Here is a 20,070-nt window from a genome sequence, read left to right on the forward strand (position 1 = left end):
ATGATCCGTACGACGATGCTCGCCGGGATCGGACATCCCAGACAAGATATGTATATGTCCTTGGATTAAGGCTTTAGCTTGGCAAGAAGGTCCTCTCTCTGGGATCCGTTATTATAGTACCGGACAATTTTGTCATCCCGTGTCTGGTCCCGGGACTCCTATCCATGAGCTGTGGTGTCGAGGCTTTGTGAGCCATCGTCTTTGGGCGGTTAGTTACGATCTCCCCTAGAATGAAATTGCGGCACCCTTTAAGGACATGTCCAGCAATGTAGGCCAGTCTTCGTTGAAGAACCCGAGGATGAGAGAAACGCTGTGCCATGACGCCGGCATTCAATGGGGGGAGAAGTACTCGTTTGATGAGGTACTCCCTGACTGTCCAAGGATATCACCTTTGGGCCTCACGTGGCGTCATAGGCTTGATTCGCTATACGCACTGAGTGGTAAATGTTCGGAGATTACAATAGCACAAACGACATATTCACTGCACAGAACACGAGATATGATTGAGATTGTCTTGCACGGATGCTTCCCCTAATATTGCTGGGTATGGACGAGAATGGAATTTGCAAACATGTATCTTTGCCCTGGACAGGACCCATCTGTCCCGACATCGCTGATCAGGCAATTCCGCGAATGGCATTCTTGGGAATACCAGGTCCAGGCCTTTAGCTGCCATACGGTTTTGCTTCGGTTCATATGAGATTCCACCCCATGAACAATGGGACTTCGATTGACGATATGCCAGGAGCACAGCACCAGGTCTATTAATATAACTTAGCATAACCCTAAGGTGGAGGCTCTTGAAACCTGACCAACCCCACAATCTAAAGCCATGTTCGAGATGACTGGTCGATCAGTAACACAGGCAGCAGGTACATACTGTATGTAAGAGACCGTGGCAGTGGAGAAAGACGATTGATAGTTTCATTCTGCGACGGACAGGGACAAAGCCCTCAACAACGCTACAAGAACTATGACTAATCATGCCAATCCTCACAATATGACGATTCTAAAGCTCTTCCTCCAGGTCGAGATAGCTCTCATCAAATATTTGCTTGGTGTGATTGCGTGACTTTCGCTCCCGTCACCAATCATCCATTTTCCACATGCCAAAGCAGATGGCCACCGTAAGGTTTGTTTCTGCATGTCCAACTGCGTAATGCGAAGGTCGAACTTTGAAGTGCGAGCCAATTGCTCAAGACTTCCACCGATAATTAAATTGTGTACGTGAGTGCGTAGTATAGCATTCCTCAAAATATCGTAGCTAGTCTCAGCTCCCGACAGCTTTTAGCGTCTGCCAGATGAGATAGTGAGCACCCCACAGAATTGTTGAAGTGGGTATATTTTCTGCCAGCGGAAAACAGGAAGAAAAAGATGTATGCTAAAAGGGGTATAATGTTGAGTTGAGAAGATGTGTCACAAGAGACTTCGGGACCGAGCACGCATAGACGCGTCCATGGTCTCAAGGTCATGTCCTCTTGGTTGAGTCGTGGATGTATCCGTTTCGGATTCTCCCACAAAGAAGTCGTCAGGTCGTGTGAATAAAAAGATGTCGACCCCAAATGAGGCCCGCTTCGAAGGAGGGTATATGTTAAACGAGCCTCCGGGGTCTCGAGCACGCCGAAATCATGTTGTAAAAGGCGTCATGGGGAGTTGTTGCCTGAAAACCAAAACCAAACCAAAATCCTCCAGATCATGCTATGCCAGATACGCCGCGTGTCCATGAAATACCAGGATATGATCTAGAGGAACGCCGCCTCGATCATGCATGGCACAAACAAGTGCAGCCAGCCAACCGACCGAAACCAGATCAACTCGTCTCCTGTCCGGTGGTTTCCCTCAAAACGCCGCCAATGCAAGATTATTATACAGAACCAAGTTGCAAAAGTGCCTGAATAGCCTCCCGCTCCTGGGTGTTGGGTGAGGCGGCTAACGCGGCCATGTCGATGTTATCCAGTCGAGGCTCACGGAGCATACCGGCACCAAAGGAGCGAAAGCCATTGGTAGATTTATATACATGGGAAAAGCCATGGCGGGCCTCTGCGGGGCTAGAATAGGAAGCTGCTCGCAAGGCAGCGGCTCCGACGGCAGCCCAGTCCTCGTCGTCGGTAGCATCTTCTGGGTCGTCATTCATGATCATATCGTCGTCGTCAGGGGCCTCAGAGCAAGAAGCTGAAGCCGGTCCATCTAGGGAGTCGAGAGACATCTTATCTGCCTCGTTCTCCAGCATGCTGACGTCGCGATCGTCATGAGAGAAGGCAGCCGAATTGCCGTAGCTAGTGGCACGAGCATTCAACCGAGATCGATCGATGCCACGTGGGCCACTGATGATGGGGATGCTGGTTGGGTAGGGAGCAGCGGTCGGTGACCTTCGAGATGCAGTATCCCGACCCGGCTGGCCACGTCGCTTCGCATCCCATCTTCCCCAGCCAACCTTTTCAAACACCACGTCACCGGTCACCCCTCCGCCTTCAACTCCATGTCCTTGTCCACGTCCCTCCAGTGCTGCGACCACAAGTCTTCGGGCCTTCGGAGGCGCTATGCCGGCGAAGCCAGGGACTGATGTTGTCAGGTAACCCATGATGTGACGGATAGGCATGGGTCCGTGGTTGAGCAAGATCTCCGGGAGGTGATACTTGGACAACAGGGCTGGGGAGATGGCACCTGCGGACTCAAAAGTCGGAGATCCTACGGAGTGGTCCGAATCGGTACCATCGTGCAGGTCCAGATCTGAGTCGATGGGGTCAAGCCTGGAGGCCTTCTGCAGGGCCGCCTTGAGCCCATGAGGAGGCAGTGCGGGAGATATGGAGTTGGGAGGAGTCGGGAGGGGATGGTTTCGTGTCACAGGGACGCTCCGAGCAGCCGCTACAGCAGTTAAGTTGTCTCGGCCGAAGGAGGTCTTTGGGATATCGCGAACAGCAGCAGCGGTTGCCAATGAAGCCATTTTGAGAGTTGGTTACCTCAGGACGTGTGGGTATACTGAAGCGACGCAGAGTAAGTATGTTTGAACAGGACCGAGCGTGTGTGACGCGTGTATTTGGGTCGAGTCACTGGGAGGCGAGGGTTGAGTCAGAGGGCGACTTACAAGCACAGCTCCGAAGTAGGCAAGTTGAAATGGCGATGGGGTGTTTGCTCGAAGATGACAACGGGCAAAACCACAAATAAAAGAAGGGCAGAATAGCAGTGCTGTCGCGATTACCTGACTGTGACAAGAAGATGACTTTGGGTGCAAAAATGCGTGTCGTTGTTCTCTTTGTTGATATTGCTTGAGGAAAAAAGAGACCCCCCCAAACGAGGAAAGGAGCGACACGGCGCACTTACATACCATATGGCTCTGACGGGGGGGCATGTGTGTGTGTGTGTGTGTCTGCGTGTGTCAGTGATAGCACGCTGGGCGCTGGGTTGTTGGACGGGCAGCACAGCGACCACAGCAGAGTTCCAAGGTATGTTGACTTGGTTGGGTCTGGGTCTTACAGGGGTCTTCAACAGGTATTGTGCGCAGTACGGAGCTGGAGAGCAGGTCACTTGAGTCCTCTGTGTGGAGGTGTAGTATTAGCGGCTATGCGGCCCCCTCCCTGCAACTCGTGCTCCATGAATTGGCCCAGGACGATGGCTCCTAGGCGTTTGGCTTTCTTGCTACTCCGACCATACCGTACTACAGGAAATGTCGCTTGGCCTTAGTTTCCTTCTAACTATTTAGAACCAGTACCTGGTAAGTACCCGTTTCTCTGTTTCGCGGCACGTTCTTCCTGAGTGCCGGATCCTCGGTAGTACGGACAGTGCTGGTCGCAGCGTGGTCTTATCAGTGCTGAAAGGGATGAAGACCAGGGGTGAGGGTGAGGACATTGCTGGTACATACTCACCTCTCCCTCACTCCTTTTCTTTTGTTCTTGGCTGCGTTGCTGAGAGCTACCTACCGCTTCTTACAAGACCCAAACAATAGAAAGCAGACAGCCCTGGTGCATTTTCTTTTGTGTGCCCTAGCAATCTGACATGTTTGACGGTCTGCGTTATTAAGTCTACTCGGATTCCACTTGGGCTCTCTGGAAAGCTACTGTGGATTCGACTCTTTGTTTTAGAAAGCTGCCAGCAATGCTAAATGACGTAGGGCTTTCCTTGCCGGCAAAGCCGTCTGAGAGTCTTGTTGAAACCCGAACACGGCAGGACAGAATCCTACAGTTTGGACGTGTGGATTGGTGCTGGGCTCCGGCAACGCAGCAGCACCTGCCGCTTTCTTTGGTCTCGTTGATTCCATCATTACCATGCAGCACAGCACGGAGAAGAAGCACTGCAAGTAATCTGCCCCGTTCGCAGGTGCCATGGCCCTACGGATCCGTACTTGTACAAAGCAGATAATGGGGGCCTTATCTCCACTATTCCTCGAGCGGGTGTGCCCGTATTGGACCACTTTACATACCACTAGTTCATTGATCCGAAAGTGATCAGAGCGACCCGGAATGACACGAATATCTGGAGATAGGTAATTAAAGTTCACACCCAAAACTCGTAGCTTGTCGCGCTGGTCTTTTTGCGAATAGGGGAACCTGCGATAGCTGACTCTTTCGCTGATCTATGTAATAAGTTCGAGGATCCTGATATGTGTGTTTAGGAAGAACGAAATGTTTCGGGCATGCCGGATGAGGCATTGCTCTCTACGCTGACTGTGCCGGCCTTCGTATCCTCAGCAACATGCGCTGCACTCAGCCCGGTAACTTATAGATCAGGATTCAGGACGCGTGTTAGTCCTAGCCATCAGCCATCAGCGGTCGCAAATTCCACCATCGTCAACTCCACAACACCATCAGTCAAGATCGGAGCTAGGTGAAAAGATACATACAATAGGGAGGGCTTTGGACCCTGAATCCGCAAATTTTGTCTTTACACTAACGATTATGCTGACCTGGTGTTGCATGGTCGCCAAGGTTGATGATGGGACTGTTGCGATATAGTTTCGCGTACCTACATTTCGTGGACCAAGTCGTCTGCAGGGAAAATGGAGTAAATTTACCCGAAAATGACTCGCACCTCGTCACTGAAACCGTCAACAACCACCTTAAAATCAAGAACGTGCTTCTGGCTGCAGCCCCAGATATCCAAGTGGTCGCTTCACGTTTCGCAAGGACTATGTTCTCATTGGCTGATTTGCTAAACTTTCACTATGGTCGCCCAGCTGATACTTTTGCCCGATCGGGTCCATCATCTGATTGTTGACATAGCTGGTGTTGCAACTCCGCACCCCCGCAACATCGTGAAATCTGCTCGTAGTCGCCACGAATAATTCCAGCGTTTTGGTCGTATCCGGATTGTAATCGGACGGTGTGCGACTAAAAGCGATTCTCAGTGGGCAAGATACTGAGGGGTTTGCATGGCGCAGACGCTTCCCGAAAACCATTCGGACTCCGGCTCGATATCCAACTGCATTACCCCGCTGGAAACTTACGAACAGCGAAGATTCTCCTTCCATAAACTCCCCCACGTTTTGAACTGTTGTGGGCAGGACAAAATCCCAACGAAACACCTGTTTGCCCAAGCCATTGGTGAGGTTGAGGTCGACAGCTTCGTGGTGCAGAAGGTTTATGTAATAAGCCTTTGCCGAAACGCCCTTCAGAATGTCTCGAGATATCAAAGCAGAGATGATATCTCGCGCTTCCAGAAAAGGTGCAGCCGTCCCCGGTCTATTCCGTATGTTTCTTCATGTGATGTAATGAATATCAACCAATTAGGGTTGCAAGAGTATGCAGCGCGATATTGCTTTTGTGAAAGACTACAAGTTGGAAGTCTCAATCTGCGAATATTCGTCGATCACTAAGTCGCCAGCGCTTTCTGCTGCAAAAGCTTGCCGCTGCTGGATTCGGCTCTGAAACATGATTCAGTAGCGACCGAAACAAAAACAGGAAGCGGCTCATTCGCCCAAGTAGGATATGCAGAATGAAACCGATTGCCTCAAGCAGTGAGACCGCATCAGCCAGCACCATTATGGAATAGATATTGTCTACACGCCTGTTGAGGGATTGGAGGGTTAGTATCGAATAACATTCATCGGGCTCGAATCGCTCGCTGCCCAAGGGGCGACTCACAGCTTTGAGGACATTTAACTTCTCCTGTGACTGGTTGTAAACTTGTCGATACTGGCTGATGCTCTCATTGAGCACGGCCTGTCGTGTTTTTCGACCCTCGCAAATGGCTTTCATTTTCAACTCCATCTCTTTTCGAAGGAATGGTTTACCGAGACTCGTGTCGAAGTTCATCCGATCGAACCCCTCTATTAGAGCCACGCCCAGCTGAGTTGGAATGAATTCCATCTGACTGGATGCGCCCCTTCTCGTGTTTGTGCCTGCTTGGCCACCGCGTCCTCGACCATGTCCACCGCTGCCGCGTCCACCTCTACCCGCCGGGGCTGGCGGTGGATGGTCTTCTTCCTCATCTCCATCATCTGCTTGGCGGCGTGTTCTTGAAACAACACTAACATACTGTCTATCTTGTATCCTCTGAATGTGCTCCGCCATGGTCGCATCTGTGCCTATACCATTGGCATCCATCAGGGCTATCAAATCCGCTTCTGTCAAATAACTAGGGGCAGTAGTTCTGCCTCCTGCCATGAGCGCCTCAAAAGGTTCAAAGCGTTCGCCAACAGTAAACCTAGGTAATTGCACAGTAGCCGTCCACTTGTCGTAGACGTAAACATCGAGGTAGTTACGTTCCAAGACGACAACGCCATGGGCATGAAAAGCTTCTTCGCCGTAAAGAATGTCGATATCCGTAGCCATACCTTTTGCGTCATCCGAACAACAAGCTAGAAAACGACGAGCAACAAGTTCGTAGATCTTCTTTTCGTTCTCATTGTTCAAAGCAGCAGCGGAAACATGTGCAATTGGATGAATAGGAGGATGGGCTTTATCGTCGTTGCGTCCCTGCCGAGGTTGGTTGAATCCGCCGTCAACCAAATTCTGGGCGAAGTGACCCCACCGTTGGTCAATTATCTGTTTCTGCACCAAAGCTCGGAGATTCATCCCAGAGTCGAAACGATCAGTTTCAGTTCTGGGATAACTGATGAAGCCTTTGTTATACAAGCTCTCGGCTGCTGTCATTGCCTCTTGACCTGACATGTGTAAAAATCGAGTCGCTAACTTCTGTAGTTCAACCGTGGTGAAGGGCAGTGGTTTCCATCTTTTGGTTGGTTTCTCCTGAACCTTGATGACTTCAGCCATCTTTGCAGAAAGACATCGTTCGTAAAGAACAATTGCGGAACCGCGATCGAACAGCCTGCCTCTGGTCCATATGAAGTTTACATCGATTCCTTCTCTTTTATGCATAACCTTGATACTCCAGAACGGTTCTGGTTTGAAGTTCTGAACGCGGAAATACCGATCTACAACAAAGCCCAATGTTGGAAACTGGCATGATCCTGCAAATGTGGTTGAGAAATGGGAGTGTTTTTGTTTGGTTTTTTGGAGGAATGGAATTCAACTTACCATAACTCAAGACTAACTTCGGGTTTGCCAGAGGACCTCCCAGTGGTCTGAGATTGTTTGTTAGATATCGAGTAAATGCATAACCAATACGCAGGTCTAATTCGATGCGGGCTGATACAGCATTAACCTGCTTTTCGTCTAATAAAACCAAATTTCTAGCAGCGTTCAGAATATGCCTACCAGAAGTCAATAAATCGCATCTGAAGTGACGGCTCAAATCAGACTCACGCTCTCTCAATATTGCTAAACTTAGCTCTCTTGATCTGAATGCGACTGTTTCCTTTCTTGGCTGCTTCGCATATCTCGTGGCCAATGTGTTCACCTTCACGATCGCAATCGGTCCAGATACAAAGACCTTGACAATACTTAGCTTGCTGCTCAATATTGTTGGCAACGTTGGTTTTGTCCTGGAATCGTCAGGAATTGTGCCTATATCAGTTGATGGTTTTTCCCTTCATACCTCAACGATGGTTGTTACAACTGGAGCATTGAACAAACTATCAGGCGGAGGAAATTTCCAATCTTTGTACTCAGCAGTGAATTGAGTAGTTGTGAGATGACCCAGGACCGCAGTCATAGTCACAGAACAATTGCCCCAACCTTGGCCAAAGTCATAGTCAAAGGTGTAATTCTTGATATACTTGTCACGGGTATTCCGCTGATATATCTGGTTAGCACGAAAATTCCTATTGAATGCATGCTGAAGACGACTGACTACTTGCTGACTCCCGCCAGATAAATGCCCAGCAACAGCCTTGGCGATTGAAGGCTTCTCAGCAACGCAAAGAACCCGCATCTTTGACTGATGACGAACTGTAGAAATTGCAGTCCTGACAATTGTAGATGATGGCTTGAGAGAAATGAGAAGATATGGACTGGAAATATGGAAAGCGTTCATCTGACACCACAACTAGCATGCGTGCATGGCTGAGTTCCAAGTTAGAGCAGACTTCTGTTCCAACAATGGGTTGCTAGGGTCGAATCGAGGATCAAAGCCTCATAGACAGCTTCCTCGAGAGCAATCAAGAATTAGCCGCGTAATTTTCGATATTACCACGGTTGATGGCCGCGTTGACCGTTCGTGTGTAACCTTCCTTCGTGGTTGATAAACCAAAAGCCATCGTCAATGGTCGATCCTGCACTCAAAGTCAACAAAGTACAGCCCCACATTCCATGAATGATCCAGCGCGCTAAGAGGCGTGTCGCCTAGTCTAGCGTCAAAGACTGCTGCTTTGAAGTCATGACGCACTTTTTGGATCTCTTGTTTCATTTGACTGACCGTATATCAACTCAATCCTGGAGCGTTTCGGTTCGTCTTTCATATAGAACCCGTGCAATAGCTGAGGAAACCAATCGCCAGTGCATTTCAACCATGGCAATCCCGCATTTCATATCGCTTGAAGCCTGCGCAGAATGGTCAAAGACTGTTGAGCCGTTCCTGCCACAGTTATACGAGCTTCCGCGACGATTGCTTGACAATATTACTAACCCTCACAGCCTCTTGGAACTTTACAAGCAGACGAATCCGCTGGTATCAGGATTTGCTTTCTCTTTGTTTCTTGGAGCTGTCTTCCTGGTTGTGGCTGAGGTCAATCGTAACTGGTCTCAAGTTGACCGCATGTGGAGTCTGCTGCCAACTATTTACAATGCGCATTTCAAGGTCTGGGCGGATTTGAACCATCTCAACACTCAAAGACTCAATCTTATTCTGTTCTGGAGTACTATTTGGAGTGTAAGAATTCCCATTATGAACCTGCTCTTTGGCATGACTAATCGAGATTCAGGCTAGGTTGACATTCAACTATTGGCGTAAAGGAGGGTACCAGGTTGGTTCGGAGGACTATAGGTGGTAAGCCGTATATGAGCTGGATCGATCTGTCGGCATGCTAACCGTCTTTAGGGCACTCGTGAAGAAATATATTGGACCAGTTCCATTCTTCGTTTTGAACCTCACTTTTATTTCTTTCATGCAGAGCGTTCTGCTTTTCCTCCTTGCGTCGCCTACCTATGCAATCATGCTTGCCTCCCAGAATGAAAAAGATATTTCTGTGGCAGACTTGGTCTTCACAGCCATCGAGTTGGGGCTGGTAGCAAGCGAGTGGTTCAGCGATCAGCAGCAATGGGGTAAGTCCACGACAATTGAGGAGAAGAAAAATGAGTGTTATAATCTAACAAGAGTAAAACCCAGATTATCAAAACACTAAGCATGAATATCAGAAGACTGCTAAAGTCCCACGCGGCTCAAAGCACGAACATGAGGAACTGGACCGGGGTTTTATTACCTCTGGACTCTGGGCATATTGCAGACATCCTAATTTCACTGCGGAACAAACAATCTGGTTTGTGCTCTACCAGTGGAGCTGCTATGCGACCCAGGTCTTGTATAGCTGGACTGGATTGGGCTCACTATTCTTGATCATGTTATTCCAGGGTTCGACTTGGCTCACAGAGCTCATCACTGCAGGAAAATACCCCGAGTACAAACACTACCAAGGGCAAGTTGGCATGACGGTTCCCAGTCTTACACCGTATAAGGCGCCTCAGCCAAAGGTTATTCGCACAAGCGAGCTAGCCACGAGACAAGAACGGAAGGAGCAAGCTGGAAAGCAGAAGTAGTAAACCACTGGTGGCAAAGGGTGATGAGGCACTCGTGTTGTTCACAGATCGGTTGAGGGAGAGGGTGAACACTGTGGCACGAGGCTTCTCCTCACTGCATCATGACGCAGGAGGTGCAGCGGTGCATCCGCCATGTTGTACGGGGCCCACGGGTGTTACAAGACAGGACGTGGAATGATGGATGAAGCGGTGGTGATTATATTTCGCCCCAGGCCGTTTGGGGGGAGGATTTCCATGACAGAGCGAGTTGTGCAGCTGACCTGCCTGCCAGTGGACGTCATTTGTCAGATGTTCATGCAAATAAGACTGTTAAATCCTTCGTGACCTCGAAAATGGGAGATTCCCCGCAGCTTTCAATCCGCAGGCGGCAGTGGTGAGGTGTCATCCGCTGCTCGAGTCCGCCAAAAATGTTAGCCAGGAGGCTTGCTTGAGGTGGTTCATGCTGCCGAGCAAATTGGATGGTGCGACTGAAAAACGGGACGGTGCCGCGACAATTCCAAGACTGTCGCGATCTTCTGAAGTGGTTCTTCCAAACCACTAAGATATCCAAGGCCGCAAATACACTTGCCGAGTAACAATTGGCGGTCAAGAGGCTCAATTTGATCGACTGCTGTCTGAAACCTAAACTGCATATCTCAAAAGCCACCATCGGCCTTAAGACCGGAGATGCGTAATCCTAGACGGTCTAATTCGTTCTAGCGTGGCAGCTTCGCTTCTGGCGCGTTCAAAGTTGATTGACTGCATGCATCTAGGCATGGTCTGCTTACTCGGTTTGTGGATTTGATGTTCATGACTCCTATATTCGTCTGAGTTTTCCGAGAAACTTGGTCCGGACGACTCATGCGTAGTTGATAGAATCCGAAAAATTTCGTGGACAAATTTTGAAGGTGTACATCTGAGTTCTTGGTAACGCGGGGGCACAGTTCTGGATATGCCCGTAGATACCGGGACGGGCATTTGCATCGAAACTCGCTGCAGCTGGACGTTCTTATCCCGCATTTGGCGACCGGCACCGGGATCAAGTCCCTGTGCACTGAGCTCTGCCTGGGACAATCCATTGGGCCCCGCCAAAGCTCACGATGTGCAGGTGCATGTCGAATCTGTGGGTGAGCGGGGCCGGATAGGACCCTATCTGCAGCTTGTCGACTTGGACTTATCAGAAGTCATGATTCATACCGCTTGGTCTCCAGGATCCTTCATCTACACTCACTCACCTCAGCAACTTACTTGTATGCGGTGAACGACTAATCCAAGTACATGCCCTGTTACTCAAGTGCAAAATTGCGTTGCATGGAATCCAGGCGCGCTGATCAAGGGTGTCAACGTGCGGGTAGCTGCGACTCAGAGAGTGGAGTGGGGGTCTTCCAACAATTCCAGCACCTACCTAGTGTCCGACTCTCCCATGGTCCGCTGAGGGCATCGTGAGTGGGACCTGGGCGTGACCTATTTGCAATAAAACCCAATTCTTTTCCCGCCAACGCTCTTCCAAACCCTCCCCATCGTGACTCGTCTTCTCTCTCTCTCTCTCTTTCTCTCTCTTTCTCTCTTGATCTCTCCAATCTCCACTCTTCTGTGTTCATCTCACATCTAGTGCCTCTACCCAAGTCCAGAGCAAGATAACATATACTTGTAACTAAGGTTGCAGTTCAAAAAGTTTTCTTTTTACAACATATCTTGCATCATTGTGACAATTATTGAAAACAGACAGCTGTTCTACAACCAAATAATTCTGCCACGACCAATCTAAGCAATAAATATCCCGGCCGGTACCGATATCATACACAACAATGTCGACTCTCGCACAGGCAATTTCCTACATCACCGGGTTCTTCACCCCTCTCACCGTCTCAGAGTCTCCGGCTACAGACTCCCACATCATCGGACTTAGGAAGCCCATAGAAGCCGGCGAGAGCTACTTTCCTGAGGCTGGCGGGGTTGCCGTTTCCCGACGATCATCTGTATCTTCTACCTCGACAGGCTCCGACGAGTTGCGCCCCGTAACCCTCGGACGATCGCACACTGGTCTCAACCCACTCGACCCAATGTCCCGTGACTTTTCCAAACCAACCGAGGAGATTGATGTCGCCAAGCAGCTCTCCCTTGAGCCTCGCAAGTTCTCTTTGCACCACTCTCTCAAGCAAGCAAAGGAACGGGTTGTTGCCATCGATGATGCCGAGACCAAGGCTAAGAAGTTGGCCGCAGCCAAGGCCGAACTCCTTGCACTCGCCGGAAAGGCCTAACGACCCTTTTCCGACTGATTGTTTTCCAGACACGAAAACTGTGCGACCCTATCAGCACCATGTTTCCAGTACACGTTGATATTTCTTGAAAGGGCCTGCATTTCAGGTCTTGCACTATACCCACAGGGAGGCGATAATAAGGCGTAACGGATAATTCGGTTCAATTTTCATGGTGTTTCAACGGATCCAAAACTGGCAAAAGTGCCGATTCTTTCTCCTGCAGAGTTCAGGGTTTTGTTTGAGCGAATGCAACAGCATCTTCGCCAATTTATATTGTACTGTGCTGTATTTTAGAGAGCTAAATAACACTCGAAGCTTTCAGATCATAATCACCAAGCAATGCTCGCGCGTACACGACCAGTCCATAGCGAAGCGTGGCCATGCCCTTTTATCGTTGTGCTTTGGTCATTGTATTCTTGCCGACAAGTTGAATCCGTAGGTAATCGTCGCAAGCAGCGTAACGAGGTTGAGAAGAGACGAAATACCATGGATCTTCCCAAACTGCTTGTTGAGGGATTGCATCTCCTGCGACTGTGGCGTCGCATCCCAGCTTTGCTTGCCGTCTTTCTTCTCTTGTGTGCGTCTCTTATCTGTAATGGCATTCGTGACTGGCAGGCAATATGCCCAGTTGATCAGACCTGTAACGAACATGGTCGCTAGTGGCACTGCAACGTCCCATCGGTTTGCTTCGTTCAGGAGCGCGCCTTGGATACCGCTCGCTGCGATACGGCTCCCTGGATATGTGAGTGCCAGGGCGACAGGCATAATAGTCTGTATGCCGAAGTACCACGGGAATAGGGCACGCTGGAGTATGGCAAATGCGGGTCGCTCGAGGGTCCTGAAGGCAGCTGTCGCGTTGATGAAGGACTACATGAGAGCAAAGGGATATGTGAGCTCACAGGCACAAGTGAAGACGAGAAAAGAAAGCGCTTACGTGAAAAACCTGGGTTCCCAGGAGAGTTCCATAGCTGATTGTGTTGTTAGTATTGACTAAATAGCAAGATGACCTATAAGTGCGAGTGAAGATATTGAAGTAGTCTAGACATACGATATGATATGGTAAGGACCAGGTGAGAAGATGAGAGTTGCTGCCATCTTGAGTGCAGTCGATTTGTTGATTACACCTAGTCTTTACGATGTTCCAAAGACGGAGAAATGCTTACCACCTTTTCAAGAACATTCGTAACATGCATGGCATGATCGAGCTTCTTGAATACAAACCTCGGCCCACTCCACTTCAGTCAATGACGGTTTCACTTTCAGAAGCGGCTCAGCGCCCTTTGCTCGTTGCAGATGGAGACGGAGATAGAGACGGAGACGGACCCTTACCCCAGCGTCATACAAGGAGCTTGGGCCATGCAGTACATAGTACATAGACGCAGCTGCCTACTCAAGCGTGACTTCGTTCATTGTTCGCGTCCTGAGACCCACCTGAAGCGTCCCTGGCCCAACGCGCTGGAGAGGATCTACGCCGCGCCTGCCTAGAGCTAGTTTCTGGCTTCCTTGCACTGGAGAAGCTGGGCATTGATGTAAAGGATGAATTTTTGGGTGAATTGAGTTCTCAGACCAGTCCTCTGTTCTAAACTCACGAATTCTCCCAACATGATTACTGCTCACCCATAAAACTTCACTCGTTCATTCGCAAAATCAACGCCAACATGTCGGACAAGGAGACCGCAATCTATATCGTTGACCTTGGGTCGTCAACGGCAGATTGTCACAACGGAAGGACGGAATCAGATCTTGACTGGTCTATGCGATGGGTGTGGGATAAGATATCTACCACGGTCGCCGCCGGGAGGAAAACATGGCACGTGGGCGTCATAGGTGTAAGGACAGATGAGACAAACAACCCCATGGTGGATGATGATGGAAATGTTGAAGAGGGATATGAAAACATATCCATACTCCAGGAGCTGCAGCCGATGAATTTAGGCCGTCTGAGAGAGCTGCAACCAAAGGTCAAGCCGAGCAACACAAACACTGGTGATTGCATATCCGCGCTTGTTCCCGCTATTGACATGATTGATACAGTTGCGCCTCAGAGGCTCAAGTTCAATCGCAAGATCTTTATGGTCACTTCAGGGGAGGCTCCTCTTGACCTTGATCCGGATGATATAGAGTCTATAGCGGCACGACTCCGAGAAAACCAGATTCAGTTGACAATCCTGTAAAGTTAAGTTCCTTGTCTTGCCATTATCTTGAAGACTAACATTCGGCTAGGGGCATTGACTTCGATGACGCGGAGTACGGCTTCAAAGAAGAAGATAAGACCGAGCAGAAGGCAGCAAATGAAGCATTGCTGAAGAGTTTGGTCGATGCCGTCGGTGAAGATCTTGGAACATTTGGTACTATTGTTGAAGCTGTTGACGAGCTCGATGCGCCGAGGCTCAAGCAAACAAGACCATATAAATCATATGATGGCCCTCTGACTCTTGGTGATCCCGAAGTTGACCCAAGAGCCTTGAGCATTCATATCGAGCGGTACTTCAAGACCAAGAGGGCCCCCCCACCCTCAGCTAGCAATGTCGTATTCAAAGCACATCATGGAAGTCAGTCGACACAAACCCTCGAAAACGATGAAATGGAGGGTTTAGAGTATGGCGGTGGAAGTGATTTTGCGGCCGTCAAGAACGCTCGGGCTTACAGGGTCAACGATCCTAAAGGACCAGGCGGTAAGCGAGACGTCGAATTTGAGTCGTTGGCGAAAGGGTACGAGTATGGCCGAACCGCTGTGCACATTAGCGAAGCAGAGTTCAACATCACCAAGTTGGAGAGCAAAAAGAGTTTCTCAATCGTCGGCTTTATTCAACAAGACAAATTCGAGCCATTTCTCAACTCCGGCGAAAGCTGTCTTATAGTGGCACAGAAGAATAGCCCAGCCGATGCTCTCAAGCTATCTTCCCTGATCCATTCTCTGCTCGAGCTCGAGTCATACGCGCTGGCGCGTTTCGTAGCCAAGGATGGGAAAGACCCCATTCTACTCCTCCTCGCGCCGAATGCTGATGTGGATTTTGAATGTCTCTACGATATTCCGTTACCTTTCGCCGAAGATGTTAGGCAATACCCATTCCCATCACTCGAGAAAGTGGTCACTGTGAACAATAAAGTTCTGACCAAGCACCGTTTCTTGCCGTCTGAGGATCTCGTTGAGTCGATGAGTGAGTATGTGGATGCCATGGATATCTCAACATACGCCCTGGACGATGAGGGCGAGAGGACTTTGGAGTATGCGACAGTGGATGATGCTTACAGTCCAGCGCTACATCGAATCAACCAAGTTGTTAGACATCGTGCAATTCATCACGATAAGCCGGTACCGCCTATTCCGCCTATTCTACTCAAGTACGCTATGCCAGATCAAGAGCTAGTGGAAACGGCAAAGTCGAGGCTTGAGGACTTAATCGCTGTCGCTGAGATCAAGAAAGGTATGTCGAAGATGTCGAGCCTGGAATGGCTTATACTAATTTTTGTTTAGTTCCACCAAAGGCTACTGGCAAGAGGCGCCGACAAGAGCAGAAGGGCGTCAAGCCCATTTCGGGCTTGGATGTTGATGCTCTCCTGAGGGAACCTGCCAACAAGCGAACCAAGGTCGATCCGGATAATGCCATCCCGTCTTTCAAGCAAATGATGGACGCATCTGAGGAGGAATCAGTTTTCGCTGACGCCGCAAAGCAAATGGGTGATGTGATACGTCAGCTCCTCACCAATAACATGGGGGGCGTCAATGATGACCGTGCGATTGAGAACTTGGGAGTGTTCCGCGAGTATATGATCAACTTCGAAGAGCCGAAGCTGTATAACGACTTCCTCAAAGGCTTCAAGAGTCAACTCCTGTCAGGGGCGCTCGGTAAGGAATCAGGAGGGGGACGTGAATTCTTTCGCAAGATGAGGTTTTCTAAACTTGGATTGATCGATGACGTGATATCGGATGTGTCAAAGGTCACATCTGAGGATGCTGCCAAGGTATGTTTTCGGGATTTTTCACTGTCAACTGGACTATGGCTAATATACCCAACAGTTCTGGGATCAGAAACACCCCAGTTAAGGCCTTCTGAAGTTGCCGTAACTGGTACCGTTGTAGCCTAACATCAGACCTTACTTCAAACTCAAAATCAATGAGGTCTAAAGATCTAGGTGTATACAATATATCAATCTCTCATCTGAAGGGATGTGCCTTTGAGTAATCTATCTATGAGAAAACATGTATCACTACACTATTTTGCAAGGCATAAGTGCATATCATCCCGTGTCACGAAACCGGAAACCCATATATGTTCGTAACAAGCTTTTTCAGGTGATAATTATCACGCAAATAACCGCATTGCTGAAAGATCAGCCCTGTCGAGCAACACAAAGTCTGCAGCTTTCGTGATTGAGGCTTAAGCAAATAAGTCATTGGACTTAAGGATTGAATAGTCTCTCCATTTGGATGACCTGCAACAGGCTGAACAGCTATCTACTTAAATATAAAAAATATATAAAAAAAAGTCGATTGATGCAGTGACCCTAAGCTCGTACCTGCCATTGCTTTCTGCACTGTGTCGTTTGTCCTCAATTGATTAGTAGAAGAACTTACTAACCATTTTTCACTACTAATGACTCTTTTCTTCTTCTTTTGCCAATCATAGCAGCACCAGATTCCCTTTTCTCACGCATTGGTTCATCACCGTCAGCAACCAATAACATCTCCGCATCCTCCAAAACAATGACAGCTGAAGTTAAGGACTTAGAGCCACGCATAAAACATATTACTGTCTCTGAGGGTGAGCAGGCATCCATAAGCTTGTTCCCGTGTAATCAACCGGACAGAGACGACGACGATGATGATGATATCATCACCATGGCTGATGTGAACTGGGATGTGTCCAAACCTCGGCAGCAGTCACAATCGGCCCCTCTAACCACTCAAGCTCAGCTACGTCAACAGGATGAGCTGCTATGGCCAAGCTCCTCGGATGGCGCATTTCGACCATGCAATCTCATGCAGGGGATGAAGGTGCCGATGGAATTAGCTCTGTGCCCGTTCAAGCTGGTTCAGTCATATCCATATCGCTTTGTTGGCAGGGCCCGGGGTGAGCAAGTAAGACTTCATCTCATTAACTACTAGACCTCATCACTGACAGAATTGCAGGCAAGCTTATGGTTCAAGGACAATATTTTCACAAATCGTTCATGGGACATGTTTTACATCCATGATCCCTACGAACGTCGCGATCCGTTGATATTGGTCCCAACTGCTCAATTCTCACAACTTTTACAAGAAATTAATACCGAGCTAGGTTTTTCACTCAGGATTCCGGCTAAGAGCAGGAATGGGGATATATTTGAGATCTACTTTGGGGAGTCTCCTCGTCCGCGCTTCATGGGCAAAGTCAAAGACGAGAATGTTTACCGAAATGCCAAAGAGACACTGGGAGCTATACTTGATGACTTGAGTACACTCAACGCGGGCCGTCTACACCAATTCAAGGAGAAAATGGACAAGATCTACGACTCTGTCAAGTCCTCCAAGAGCAAAAAGGATCCAGAAAAGCAGCGTCTGAAGGTCATCAACCGACAGAAGGGCTTTGGACAGGCAATTAAGCGTGTCCAACGCTACATTGGGCTGCGGCAACGACTGAGCCTTGTGCCATATTCTGGTAAGGCTGAAGCGACTTCTATGGCACGATCACATTGCTGACGGTGTTATAGATGCTACTAATGCTGGTTGGAATGTTTCCTGCAAGGCGCCATTCACCATGGATTCATCCGTGAAGTTCGTCTGCGTTGATGTGGAAGCCAATGAACTGAATACCTCCACCATCACGGAGATCGGTCTGGCAATTCTAGATACTGAGGATATCGAGGATGTTCCACCAGGAGAGAGAGGCAAGAGTTGGTTCCCGTACATCGAAGCCCACCACCTTCGCATCGAGGAATACAGGACCATTGTCAACAGCAAATACATTCAAGGTTGCCCCGATGAATTTGGCTTCGGCTACAGCGAGTTTATCGCCCAAAAGGATGTTTGTCGCCGCCTTGGCGAGCTCATCGGCGATTCTAACAGCAAGTACAAGAGCAACATCGTTATGGTTGGCCACGAAGCAATCGCCGATCTCCGGTATCTTCAGAATTTAGGCTACAACATGTGGAATCTCGAGAAGCTACTTGACGAGATCGATACGAAGGAGATGTTTCAGAGAATCCAATTCTCGCCTGATGGTCGTTCACTGGAGTTCGTCTGTCGAGAGCTCGGGATGCCTGGCTACAACTTCCACAACGCGGGCAATGACGCCATGTACACTCTCCGGGCCATGATCGGCATGGCTGTTGGAAAGAAGGTCGGCGGTCCGATGACCGAGTCGGAGAAGGCCGGCTGGGTCTTCGATGCCAAGTTCGATGACTGGAGTGATGGGGAGCTTGACGATGGTGGCGCTCCTGTCAAGTCGGCAGGGCCATCTATTCAAATGGTCCAACCTGGACAACCAGAACCAGTTACTCGAGCCCCTACCGGATCCCAGAGCTAGTGGTGATGGTGACTACTACGCTCATACACTTCTAGGGGTTGGCAACTCAGTTCACTACTTGTCTTCATGGCTGTAACCTGGCTCTTGTTAATTGTGAGTCAGCTTTTCCAACCTTGTTCCCATCCAACGCTTATGGCTTCGGTGCTACGATCTACGGGATGTCCCATGTATTCATGACATGTCCTGAGGATCGAGCCGGCCGCAAGATTTGTTCTATCAGCGCGTAGTTTATCCTAGAACTGACCTCGTGCTGATCACTTGGCAGGTGTCACGGAATGATTGCGTGGTGTGCTTTTGTTTTAGGAGATGTCGAGAAGAGATCTCACCCTCAGGAAGGGCAGTATTGTATTCCGTATGTCGTAGGAATGAATACATTCGTGGTCATGAACCAAAACAGCCATTACCATGCAATATGACCAATCTTCCATAAACGCCGTCGCTTTGTACGTGTCCCCAATGTGTTGTACAGGTATTTACAGTCCGCCTCTTGATCGCCGTCGTCTATATGCCTCGGTGGCAGTCGTTATTGATTTTTCTCCAGGAACTCCTTCGCTTCGTTGACTTTGGTGGCCAAATAGGGGCTGCCGCCTCGATCCGGGTGATTGAGGAGCATCAGCGTTCGGTGCTGCTTGCGGATCTTGTCCTTGGTAATGGCTCGTTCACTTTGGAGACTGTTAGCATGCGCCGTCTCTCCCGCCGTGCCCTTCACGCGATGGTGTGTCCTCACTTTAGAGACAAGATCAAAGAAGCCTCTCGCTTGTTCATCTTGGGCTCGAAGCCGCCCTTGTAGAAGGCCTTGCCCATGGCGCCGACGCCGCCTCTAGATCGCCTGAATGCGACCAGTCCAGCTCGGCCCTGTAGTTGATGCGCTGTTAGTTCGCGGAGAAGCGATTTCAAAGGTTGCAGGGCAGTAGACATACCAGGAAAGCGGCCACTGCGACTCCAGCGCCGATAGCTAGTGTTGATGCCATATTGCGTGAGTTTGCTTGTGTTACGGGGTATTTACACGGTGTTAGCCAGCGTGGGAAAGCATCGGGTGTGTATTTGTAGTGGATTGGATTGTATAGAGCATTGCCGCTCCTAACTGCGGCGATGAATTTCTTGGTGCACGGGCCCTCCCCAAGGCAAGTGTCGGTATCTGAGATTTTCCGCGGAGCCAATAGGCATTGTCCACAGCGCAGCCCACTTCGATGTCGGCCCCACTCTCTCCAAACGCCGCCCGCTTGGAGGGTC

At 49.4% G+C, this 20,070-nt stretch overlaps 8 protein-coding genes across 8 annotated transcripts; 4 read left to right on the top strand and 4 right to left on the bottom strand.

Annotated features, from left to right (window-relative positions):
* Positions 1-1,864: 1,864 nt before the first annotated feature.
* On the bottom strand, positions 1,865-2,944 carry BKA67DRAFT_658649 (putative Sin3 binding protein-domain-containing protein; the record flags this gene model as incomplete). The annotated part of the gene is made up of 1 exon (XM_046107313.1): positions 1,865-2,944. The coding sequence occupies one exon, from the start codon at positions 2,942-2,944 to the stop codon at positions 1,865-1,867; it is 1,080 nt and encodes a 359-aa protein (XP_045958615.1).
* Positions 2,945-5,780: 2,836 nt separating this feature from the next.
* Positions 5,781-8,268, bottom strand: BKA67DRAFT_517873 (DNA topoisomerase; the record flags this gene model as incomplete). Its single annotated transcript, XM_046097948.1, has 5 exons — positions 5,781-7,405; positions 7,473-7,648; positions 7,701-7,879; positions 7,933-8,130; positions 8,188-8,268. The coding sequence occupies 5 exons, from the start codon at positions 8,266-8,268 to the stop codon at positions 5,781-5,783; spliced, it is 2,259 nt and encodes a 752-aa protein (XP_045958616.1).
* A 576-nt stretch (positions 8,269-8,844) lies between these two features.
* On the top strand, positions 8,845-10,088 carry BKA67DRAFT_535673 (uncharacterized protein; the record flags this gene model as incomplete). The annotated part of the gene is made up of 4 exons (XM_046100051.1): positions 8,845-9,204; positions 9,257-9,321; positions 9,373-9,596; positions 9,661-10,088. The coding sequence occupies 4 exons, from the start codon at positions 8,845-8,847 to the stop codon at positions 10,086-10,088; spliced, it is 1,077 nt and encodes a 358-aa protein (XP_045958617.1).
* A 1,451-nt stretch (positions 10,089-11,539) lies between these two features.
* Positions 11,540-12,584, top strand: BKA67DRAFT_564812 (uncharacterized protein). The gene has a single exon (XM_046102769.1). It carries the CDS (start codon positions 11,876-11,878, stop codon positions 12,326-12,328), a length of 453 nt encoding a protein of 150 aa, XP_045958618.1. The 5' UTR covers positions 11,540-11,875; the 3' UTR covers positions 12,329-12,584.
* On the bottom strand, positions 12,585-13,647 carry BKA67DRAFT_564819 (uncharacterized protein). Its single transcript, XM_046102770.1, has 3 exons — positions 13,377-13,647; positions 13,263-13,296; positions 12,585-13,195 (listed from the first exon to the last, which is right to left on the bottom strand). The coding sequence occupies exons 1-3, from the start codon at positions 13,421-13,423 to the stop codon at positions 12,734-12,736; spliced, it is 543 nt and encodes a 180-aa protein (XP_045958619.1). The 5' UTR covers positions 13,424-13,647; the 3' UTR covers positions 12,585-12,733.
* A 102-nt stretch (positions 13,648-13,749) lies between these two features.
* BKA67DRAFT_564821 (SPOC like C-terminal domain-containing protein) lies at positions 13,750-16,654 on the top strand. The gene is made up of 4 exons (XM_046102772.1): positions 13,750-14,498; positions 14,552-15,756; positions 15,807-16,294; positions 16,350-16,654. The coding sequence occupies exons 1-4, from the start codon at positions 13,987-13,989 to the stop codon at positions 16,374-16,376; spliced, it is 2,232 nt and encodes a 743-aa protein (XP_045958620.1). The 5' UTR covers positions 13,750-13,986; the 3' UTR covers positions 16,377-16,654.
* A 382-nt stretch (positions 16,655-17,036) lies between these two features.
* Positions 17,037-18,837, top strand: BKA67DRAFT_658655 (uncharacterized protein; the record flags this gene model as incomplete). Its single annotated transcript, XM_046107314.1, has 3 exons — positions 17,037-17,411; positions 17,463-17,970; positions 18,023-18,837. The coding sequence occupies 3 exons, from the start codon at positions 17,037-17,039 to the stop codon at positions 18,835-18,837; spliced, it is 1,698 nt and encodes a 565-aa protein (XP_045958621.1).
* A 523-nt stretch (positions 18,838-19,360) lies between these two features.
* On the bottom strand, positions 19,361-19,808 carry BKA67DRAFT_658656 (mitochondrial import inner membrane translocase subunit tim-14; the record flags this gene model as incomplete). The annotated part of the gene is made up of 3 exons (XM_046107315.1): positions 19,361-19,499; positions 19,565-19,692; positions 19,758-19,808. The coding sequence occupies 3 exons, from the start codon at positions 19,806-19,808 to the stop codon at positions 19,361-19,363; spliced, it is 318 nt and encodes a 105-aa protein (XP_045958622.1).
* Between the last annotated feature and the right edge of the window lie 262 nt (positions 19,809-20,070).

This window comes from Truncatella angustata, assembly GCF_020726525.1.
Source record: "Truncatella angustata strain MPI-SDFR-AT-0073 chromosome Unknown BKA67scaffold_4, whole genome shotgun sequence".
Lineage (NCBI taxonomy): Eukaryota > Fungi > Ascomycota > Sordariomycetes > Amphisphaeriales > Sporocadaceae > Truncatella > Truncatella angustata.